The sequence below is a fragment of the Suricata suricatta genome, chromosome 13, assembly GCF_006229205.1.
Source record: "Suricata suricatta isolate VVHF042 chromosome 13, meerkat_22Aug2017_6uvM2_HiC, whole genome shotgun sequence".
NCBI lineage: Eukaryota > Metazoa > Chordata > Mammalia > Carnivora > Herpestidae > Suricata > Suricata suricatta.
In genome coordinates, this window is record NC_043712.1 from 11,380,458 (window position 1) to 11,391,451 (window position 10,994).

At 34.9% G+C, this 10,994-nt stretch overlaps 1 protein-coding gene across 7 annotated transcripts in view; it reads right to left on the reverse strand.

Annotated features, from left to right (window-relative positions):
* RABGAP1 (RAB GTPase activating protein 1) overlaps positions 1 to 10,994 on the reverse strand; it is a 164,097-nt gene that overhangs the window by 94,343 nt on the left and 58,760 nt on the right. For all 7 annotated transcript variants that reach the window (XR_003901839.1, XM_029920012.1, XM_029920015.1 and 4 more), the window contains 2 exons: positions 4,266 to 4,440; positions 283 to 376 (listed from right to left, as the gene is read on the reverse strand). Coding sequence is in view for 6 of the 7 variants with exons in the window: in XM_029920012.1 (XP_029775872.1) it covers positions 283 to 376; positions 4,266 to 4,440 (269 nt within the window). In the remaining variant the exon portion in view is untranslated. The remainder of the gene's footprint in view (positions 1 to 282; positions 377 to 4,265; positions 4,441 to 10,994) is intronic.

Consider the following 10,994-nt stretch of genomic DNA (forward strand, 5'->3'; position numbering starts at 1 on the left):
CCTTCCTGATTTATTCTCTCCATATATTCCACGTCTGAATTAATATTTTCTGCAGCAGTGAGAATTTATTAAGTTTCTGATACTCTGAAGTTGATTTCAGATATTCACTACTTACCCTTAAAATGTCTAAAAACACAGACTCTAAGATACAAACCTCATTTTCTGGTTTCTATGATAGCTTCCAGAATTGAATAGTTCCAAAACTGAATATAGTAGTTAGGGGAAGATATCCTACCCAGAAAATGAGAATTACAGACGAAAAGGAGAACTATTCTAACTTACCATTTTGACAGCAGTTCTCCCCATGTTTCAAGAATTTTTCCTGCACATTCTTTGGATACATCACCAAATCCACTCAAGAGGGGTTCATCATTATCTTTAATAAACAAAACACACAGAAAAGGATAACAAAAGTGGCTATGCTAGCCAGAATGAATGAATGGAAACATAACAGTCAAAAATGAAAGATTTCACGGAGAGCATAAAGTCATAATTTCTCTTTTAGCATATAAATATAAATACAAAGAAAATAAACATGGTCCTAGGTAGAATGTTGCTGTGATCTCTTTACTTTTCTTTAGCTTTCCATAGAGGTCTACATCACATCAACTGAGGAAAAGAGCCATTTAATTATAAAATGTTAAGACTCAAAATATGGTATCCTTTTTCCTTTTCTAAAGCAAACAGCTTTATCTCTGAAAATATGTACTAGTCTTATTTACAACAGTTAAAAAAAAATTACAAACCACCTAAGTGTCTAACAACAGGAGAGCAGAGAGTGGCTAAATAAGTTATGATACATGATGTATCAATGTAATTGCATATTGACATGTGTTTACATTATGATACATGAGGCAACACAATGTAATTGCATATTGATGTGCTTACATTAATAATCTGGCAAAGTGCCACATAAAGTAAAAATATCAAGAGTTAATCTTTGTTATGATCAAAATAGTCTGGAATAAATTATGCTAAGACATTAACGTTTATTGTCTCTGAGTGATGGAGTTATGATTTCTTTCCCTCCTCCCTTTATGTTTTGACGACTCTTAGTTTTCTACAATGGCATACATTAATTTATATTAGAAAGCACAAAAATATCAAAAAGGATCAAAATGAATAATTTCAAACTTAACTCTAGTAATTAAGAAAAGCAAATTCAAATATGAATCAAAGACTATAAGATAGAAAGAGTGAAAAAAGTGACACTGATAAAGAAGGCCTGTGAAAGACTTTAAACGTGTCATGAACGGGGCGGGGGGAGGGGAACGTGGACTAAGACATTTACTTAATCAATTTTTTCTTTGCTGGACACTTGGCATGTTTTCCATTTTTTGCTACTAATAGTGTTAGGATGAACATATCTCTTGCTTTCACTGGGCATGTGCCCAGAAGTGGATCCTGGGCTAAAATGCCTAATTTTAAGGATTCTGTAACTTACAAATTACCTTCTAGAATGGCTCTAAAAGTTCTATTTCCACTTTTGAGTACAGTGGTACTTGCTTCCATGTGTCCTCACCAATACTGTTTCTAAGTTTTTTGGCCTAACCTGCCTAAACAAAGTTTGGATCTTTATACCTCTAATGATTACATCATGAATATGCATCTCTACTAGTGACAGCTCAGAAATCCATAATACTTATTATATCTGTACGTTACAATGCTTTGGACATTATCATCAGTTTTTGATGGTAAGATAGGGAAGACACAGACTGAATGTAAATGAGACCTCCTTTGGGACAAATGGGAGGATCAATAAGAAAAAAAGAAAGGCTCAAGGGCATGAAGATAAACTTCCCCAACTTCACTATTTTGTCAGAATTGGCCCAACTTTCTAAGGCCTCACGTAATTCTCCACTCATTCAATTATCAATATAATGCAACTCTTTGGAGAAGAGTGGCTATAAAAAAATGTACCAAGATGTATAAGAGATGACAATTCCTTTAAAGAGAACAGGATGGCCTGTCTTACCAATTTCTTTTTTACTGTCTTGGATGCTTTCAACATATCTGGACAGTAGTCTGAAATATGTGTTAGAACTCCATGTACCTAAGGCAGGGGTATGGAAAGGGCAACCTCAGTTTCAGAATATTGCTTCTGACAACCTCCCCTTTATACCTGCTGTTGGCTTCCTGTCCTGGGAGCACCAATGTCCCATGGAATAAGGAGCCTCTCTACACGATCATGGACATTTCTTTCCAGGAAGCAAACCTATGACAACAGGATGAGTCTCCTGGGTTCATACATTATGTTAGAGAATTAAAAGATGGCATGGCTGCACAGCTTTCTTCTGTTCCATGGTCCTGTCATTAGCTTTTCACTATAAGAATGGATCACAGTGAGGGTACCCATCCCACCAATATTTACTGAGCATCTATTACATACCGGAGTGGTGTTATATACTAGGGAAACAATTCAGACAAAAAAGGATATATGTTCTTGTTCACAGAGCTTATGTTCTAGTGTACCCTAACTCTCTCATGGTGTGCTATTACTGGCCCTTGTCTGGTTAACAATGGTCACTGGAGGTCCTCTGAACTCCTCAATTATACTAAAAAATATATGCCTGCTATAGATACAACTAGATGTTAGACCTGATGTTATCCTTCAGTTGGGCCCGAATTTCTTTGTAACTGGTAGATATTCATTAAAATCCACAGCAATCAGATACATCATTTGACCATTCTCTGGTTTCATAAAAATAGAATGTCTTGATCAGTTTATGGTAGGTTTTGCTTTTATTGCTGAGTTTAAGGGGAAAAGAGTCGTGTGAACTATTACTTGGTCTTGCACCTTAAGCAGTGTTGACTTAGAAGGTAAATTACAAATCTCAAGACTGTTAGTTACAGAGAAGTCTCAAACAGTGAGAACTCCCCAGCTTTAACACATGATTTAACTGGCTCTGAAGGAAGACTAAATTGTGTCTCTAACTTCTCCCAAAATAATACGTGTGCTTTCTTTGCACTTCAAAATGCTTTATGTAAACTAAATGCACAGAGATGATTACAGAATAGAGCTCAGACTGCTAACTCTCAGAACCAGACTAAGATCCTCCTTGCCAATTTCTAGCTGTGTGACCTTGGGCAAATTCATATTTCTGAGATTCCATTTCCTTATGTGCAAAATAAGGATAATAGTACATCTTAGTTTTGAGAATTTTTGTGAGAATTATATAAACAAAGTATTATTTTACTTTAGAAACAAAGTACCTACCTGCCACATATTAAGCACCTAGTACCTGGTGGCCATTAATATTAATGACCCTGTTGATTAGTCACAGGAAAAGTGAAGTTACAGGGAACAATGGGAATTGGAAAGTCAGGGCTTGCTCTAACTTGAAAAAAGTAAATATAATCATGGGTATGTAACAATCATTCTTGCCACCTCTAGGCCATTGTTAATGCAATTTTTTAGCCAGGAGTGCCCAAACCAGCCCATTTATCCCTGCTGAATTCTCCTTGCACTTTAAAAGCCCCAGCTCCAAGACTAGTCTTCACAATGCCTTACCACATCTCCCCACAATGAAAAATGGATTCTCTTCTGTGAATTTCCACAACACTTCCTATGAACTTCACATAAACACATGCTTCATATGACCTTCTATCATAGTCAGTCTTTTTCCTCTTAAAAATAATGTGCTGGTACAAAATTATCAGTTAGAAAATGCCTCCCAAACTTTTATGTTTCCTGTCCTCCTTCTTTCCACTTCTCACTTCTATACAGTAGCTTTTAACAGAGACTGACAGACTGACAGATTAGTTAATGGATATAATCAGGGGGAAGGGAAGAAAAAAAAGAACTAGTTGATTCTTCAAGTTTACCAGTGTGAAAATCCAATAATGTATAAACATAAATTTGTATTTTTAAATACATGTATTTTGTGTAAGGATCATGTATGGAAGTCACATTTTGGCAAGTGAAACCGTCCCTCTAAAATGAATCAGCCGAGATGGGAACACATACTTAGGTGGAAGCTATGTCACATTTGCTCTAGAAATGTACTAATACACTAAGCTAACATAGGCAGACTCTTTAAAAAGGTACTGATTATAATGCTCACTTTTTCCAACTTGATTACAATTATCTTAAGAGCCTTTGTTCATCATTTCTGAACCTCCCATGCTCCTTTGCATATGGTACACTTTCATAAATATGGATTGACAGAATTCCAAATGTTACATCACATTATCAATCCCCTGACAAAATTATAACGGTCTGCCCCCGCCCCCAAAATAGAAATTAAGGTCTCCCTACAGTTTACCTTCCTCTTCGTCATCTTCGGGAGGAGAAGGTATCATGGAGCTCTGAGACCCAGACTGCGGCAGGCGAAGGGAGGGGCTGGCTGTGGTTTTCCTCCTCTCTCTTTCTGATTCACTTTCCAAGCACACAACTTCATATAAAGTGTCAGTATTGTTCTTTCTTTCCTTCTGTTTTATCTTGAAGATGAAAAAATATCATTTAAGTGGTAGAATTATTTTTAATTGAGCACTACATTTCTGATTTCATATACGATGTGAGAAAAGATATTACTTTGAATGTCTACACTGAATGTAACTTTTTCTAAAGAGAAAAATGTATGTTTAGATTTAAAGAGCCATAGGAAAGTAGGTTATTTACTGGGCAGGACTCTTGTTCCGCAATTTTATTGTCTTCAGACTGTACCATCATTTACGCAATTGCCAATATTTAGTAAGCATTAACCATCTATAGCTTCCAAGTTACTTTATGGTGTTATCAAGGTTTCCTATATGAAACTATCCTTGAAAAAAATGTTTAAAAATATTTTAGGGGCACCTGAATGGCTCAGTCAGTTAAACATCCGATTTGTGATTTCAGCTCAGGTAATGATCTCATGGTCCTGAGTTTGAGCCCTGTGTTGGACTCTGTGCTGATAGTATGGAGACTGCTTGGCAGGGTTCTCCCTCTCTTTCAAAATAAACAAACATTAACAAAAAAATTCTAGGGGCTTCTGGTTGGCTCAGGTGGTTAAGCTTCTGACTTTAACTCAAGAGCCTGTGAGTTAGAGCCCTGCATCAGGCTCTGTGCTGACAGCTCAGAGCCTGGAGCTTGCTTTGGAGTCTGGGTCTCCCTCTCTCTCTGCTGCTCCCCCACTTGTGCTTTCTCTCAAAAATAAGTATTTTTTAAAAATTTTAAAACATAAAAGTTTAGGACTAAGAGAGTCCTCTTATTTCCATGTTTCTTCCCTCTTGTTTAGCTTAATTAAAGTGCTGGAGGGAACTTTTCTTCCACTGAAAGCTAAAACTTGGGGTGCGCAGCAAGAAAGTGATTAATGAAATTCACCAAAATCTTTTATTTCAAATTAGTTTGTATTTTGAGGCAAACATATAGCAGTTTGAACTCACCTAAATTAAAAATTAAGGACAGAGAATATTAAACTTTGCCAGTACCAAATTTTAATATGTTAATATCCCATATTACAGGAGAAGGGGGGAGTGAAACACAGAGCAGAAAGAAAAGGCAGAATTGTAGGAAAAGATACAAAGATAATTCAAAAGGTGGCTACACCAATGAGAAAGATGTACAAGCATAAAGTAAAACAGAAAGGCAGGGGATTAAAAGGTTCATTAGGTACAGAAATACCAGGCAGAGCAGATTTTATCATCTGAATGTTCATGTAGGTTCTTAAAAAAATTATTCCAATCCTGGAAGGCCAAGTTAGTGGCAATGTACCCTTTCAATATCATCCTGAAGCACTGCATAATACAGGAGTCATTAAAACTTTCTGTAAAGGGCCAAAGAGTAAATCTTTTACGCTCTGGGGGTCACTAGTCTGTGGCAACTACTCAACCCTGCCATTATGGTACAAAAGCACCCACAGACCCTGAGTAAGGTGATATGACTGCATTCCAAAGAAACTTTATAAAAACAAAGGCCAGGCCAGACTTGACCCATGGACTGTAGTCCGCAACATGTCTACCTAAGGATTATTTAATTTTCTAGATGAATAAACAATTTTGACTTAGCTACTTATTTTTTTTTTTTGAAGTTTATTTATTTTTGATAGAGAGACAGAGTGTGAGCAGGGGAGGGGCAGAGAGAGAGGGAGACACAGAACCCAAAGCAGGCTCCAGATTGTGAGCTGTCAGCACAGAGCCCAACACAGGGCTTGAACTCACAAACCACAAGATCACGACCTGAACCAAAGTCAGATGCTTAACCATCTGAGCCACCCAGGTGCCCCAACTACTTACTTATAATTAAAGACCCAGACTGTGGAAAGTTATATATTAGCCTGTAGATTTGTGTCTGGTAGACAGCAAATGATTTCTGTCCAGTAGAAAAAATAACCCACTTACCTATAAGAAGTTAACCAGTTTTGTTTCTAACCTAGCAATCTTGTTGACATTCTTTGTTTTTTTTTTTAAAGAAGCACTATATAAACTCAAGTTCCCCAAATATGTGAAGCCAGTTTAACCACCTTTCTGGTTCCCTCATTACTTAATGAACTGAATTAAAATCTATGATACATGTTCATTCTAAATTTCTAATTATTATTTTTAAGTATTATTCTTTCCCTATATCTAAAAAGAATAGGATTTCCTTTTTTTGCTTTGTTACAAATTATTATCTGAAACATTAGTTAAATACTACCTAAGACTTCAAAGATCAGTAGCTCTTTACCTTTAAAAAAAATTTCTCAGAGACTATATAAATGTGATCACCATTGCAGTTCACATAGAAACCCTTCTGTGAATAACACTGACCAGACCAACATTGCCCTTTGAAGTCAGATAAACATGAACTAAACCTTGCTTATAAGTCAAGAATTCCAGCTATTAAAAATGATATTCATTGTTGAAGCTGGGAAATAGTATGTGGGGATTCATTACACTATTATTTTTATTTCTGTGTATGTTTGAATTTTCTGTAATAAGCAGCTTTTTAAAAAGCACTCTTGTAAGAAAAACACAGTAGACTTGAATAAATGGAAAGATATCACATGTTCTTAGGTAAGATGACTAAATATCATTAAGATGTCAATTCTCCTCAGTAAAAATACCTATGCTTTTTTTCTAGAGCTATAGATTTTGAATCTGAAGTTTACATGAGAAACAAACAAGAATATCCAACAAAATCCACAAAAGAAATGGAAAGGGAGGGTAGCCCTATCAGATATGAAAACATATAGTAAAGTCCACATAATTTAAAGGGTGATATTGGTGCCTGAGTAACCTAAAAAACACATGGAATGGAACATAAAACCATAATGAAAAGAACATAATAAAACATAGTAAACATAACATACAAAAAGTGTATGGCCATTTGGAAAAACATTAAATCAGACTCATACTTTACATCATAGAAGAGAATAAAACACTAATGAATCAGAGACTAATGAATCAAGTAGAAAAATGAAACCATATAAGAAAAAACTATATAATAGAAGAAAATGTGTAAATTTCTTTATTATTGGCTATACAGAAAGCATTTCTAATTATAACTCAAAATCCAGAAGCTTTAAAGGAAAAACTCAATAAATTTCAAGTACAAGAGAAGAAACTGTATGGCCAAAAAGCTGAAAAGATTCATCATAACTTAAGTCACAAGACAAGTGACAAGTAACAAATGAGGACAAGTATTCGCAACTTATATCTCAAAGGGTCAATCTCTCAACTACAGGAAAAACTTACAATCTAAGAGAAAAAAGGCCAAAAAGCAACAAATAGAGAGAGACAGTTCACAGAATAGGAAAGTAAAAATCACCCTTAAATATATGAAAATTGCTGGTTTTCATTAATCAAAGGAGAAATTAAAACTACCATCAGATCCTTAAGTTTGACAAAATACTCATGACAAACATATGGAGAAACAAGTACTCTCATATCCAGCTCATATCTGATTACAACTGTGACGGAGGAGAATTTGGCAGATATGACAAAATTACAAATCTAAAATTCTCATGTCATGTGCCAAAGAGTCTACTAATAAAAATTTAAGATGCAGTTAAAAAAAAAAAGAATGAGGAAGATCGCTATGAACTACTGTGGAATGATCTGCAAGATATATTAAAAAAGCAAGGTGCAGAACAGTACATGCTAGTTTTTGTTTAAAAAAGGAGTTAAAAATATGTAGGAGTATTTTATTATTTTCACAAAAAGAAACTTTGGAAAGATAACCCATAAACTAATGAATAATGGTTACTTATGAGGTTGGGTGGAGAAACAGATGAGTGCAAATATGACTTCAGAGTACATTTTTACAGAATTTTGACTTTTGTACCATTATAAATATTTTAAATATTAAAAACATATATTACACCAAAGAGGTAAATAAAAATACCCAAAGACCCCAAATTGAAAATATGTAAACAAATGAACCTAACTATATGTCAAGTGGTAACATAAATACAATGAGGTAAAAAATTCTAATTAACTTTTGATAATCTTACTAGAATAGTTCAAAGGGGAAAAAATAGTTCCATAAAATCTTAACCTTCACTCAATAGTTTTATTATTAATTGAAGTACTGATTTTTTTTGAATGAATATCAACAAATGGGAATTTGAAACTGTAGACTCAAACAATTTCATATTACATGTCTGTTTTTTTGTAATACATAAGTATTACAGTTATATTAATAGATGTTTCTCCTAAAATTTGAGCATCTATAGAAAAGTTCAGAATATACTAAATATTTTGGAAAACTTTTCATTTAAGAAGTTACATACTAATTCTTATAAACTGATATTAAAATATAGGTTTTATTTACAATAGAAAAAACCTGTACAATGTAATTTGTACACAAACTGCAGTGTAAGGCTAACTTGATTGTAGAAATGGTGCAAGTTTATTAATCAATGACCCATCATAAATATGTTAATATACAAGCTTGTCCTCACTGAAATCTTATAATTAAAATCTGTATTTCAAAAACACATAATAAATATTACCTGTCCTTAACATTTCATAAGTTTTTGATTTATAAAATTAAAATAAAGATTTTGTTATAAATTTGCTAGGAAGAATAAAATAAAGATCTGTATTAAGGGTATTTCATAGTGCCTAGGTGGCTCAGTCGGTTAAGGGGCCAACTTCGGCTCAGGTCAGGATCTCACTCGTGGGTTCGAGCCCTACGTCAGGCTCTGTGCTGACAGCTCAGAGCCTGGAGCCTGCTTCGGATTCTGTGTCTCCCTCTCTCTCTGACCCTCCTCGGCTCACACCCTGTGTCTCTCTCTCTCAAAAATAAACAAACATTAAAAAAAAAAGGGGTATTTCCCTAATACTGCGATTTTTGAATTCAATAAAGAAGGATAAAGCAAAAAATACATTACTGTTACTGTAATTAAGAAGATATTCTATATTAGAAACATTAATTTAAAAGAACAGAAGAAAACTATGTAATGTTACATTACTGTTGAAAATATATGAATGAACTCAACTGATTTAGGGAAGGATTATCAATGGATACTAAAATCATTAGTTAGAAAGTTGTAGAGATTCTGGGTAGTTAGAAGTTGCCAAAGAATCACCCCAAATATTATTTGCTAAATACAAAGAGAAAACTATTTTTACCAAGGAAAAATCCAGTGGTCACCACCTAACCCCAGTGGCACTTCCCAGGAATAATGGGAATACCATGATATCACGTCTCCTGACTTAGCACTTGAAGATTTCTAGTATAGAAAGCATTTCCATATTTTTTATCTTGAGAGGGATAGTGGCTTACTCCATATCCCTGCATATGTACACACACATGCACACATATACACACATCCCAGATAGAAATAAGAGGCCCAGGTTTCCACTACGGTTATGCTAATAACTTGTCTATATGATGTTGACTAATACAGACATCAGCTTCATTTATAAAATAATTTCATAAAAGATTTTAAGACTCCTACAGTCTCTTTGGCAATAAAATTCTGTAATTCGATCATTTTAAGAATGCTTAACTGGTCTTATCGTCACCTTATGATACTGCTGGAAAATCTGGTCTTCAGATTAGTTTCTTCCTCTTTTAGTAAATGATATCTAAAAATTAAAATCCAAAAAACAATCATTCTTTCCTAATTTTAAGCTTTTTCTCTGATATGATGCCTTCTTAATATAATAATCCCCACAGGTAGGAAGGTTTCCAGGCTGAAGAGGAGTTAGTGAGTCATCAGATAATTTTAGTGAAAGGAAAAAGAATCCATTTTTAAGCATGTATTAAAAAATACATTTCTAGGGGCACCTGGGTAGCTCAGTCAGTTAAATGTCTGACTTCAGCCTAGATCATGATCTTGCTATTCCCGAGTTCAAGCCCTGCATTGGGCTCTATGCTGATAGCTTGGAGCCTAGAGCCTGTTTCAGATTCTGTGTTTCCCTCTATCTCTCTGCCCCTCCCTAACTCACTCACGTACATGTGCGTGTGCATTCTCTGTGTCTCTCTAGAATAAATAAACATTTAAAAAATTTTTCTATAAATATTTTCCCATATGGACAGCAGGAATAAACAGAAACTATCTGCTATACATTTGAAAAATCTGGTCAGCAGAATTGTTTCCTTTTCTGTCTGAAGAGATCTGCAAAAGGGTTAAAATTTTAAATTCTGCTTAAGTCAGTCCTAAAAATGTTCTTAAAGACCTACAAACAAAGGGAGCATGTTTCTATGGAAAGAACCCTGATTGAGACTCTTAGAAGGCTTGGGTATGCACCTTGTTCACACAAAATTCCATAAAATATTTTACATCTTTGGGTCTATAAAACGAAGATACTATCCTCATTGGATCACTATGAAAAGTATGTGAGACAGAAAAGAGCAAAGTAGCTAGAATAGTGATGGCTACAGTAGGCCCTCAACCACTGCAGCTATTGCTTTTTAATGTCATGAATGTAACGGAGGAAATAAACTTAGTTAGTTATGTTACAAGGAATGGGAGTAACAGTGCTCTAAGTGCCCTAAGACAGCAACAAGTTCCTCAGATTCGTCACACTCTCTCTCTTCTTTCCCATTCCCTACCAGTCACAAAACTCCGCCTCCCCCCCCC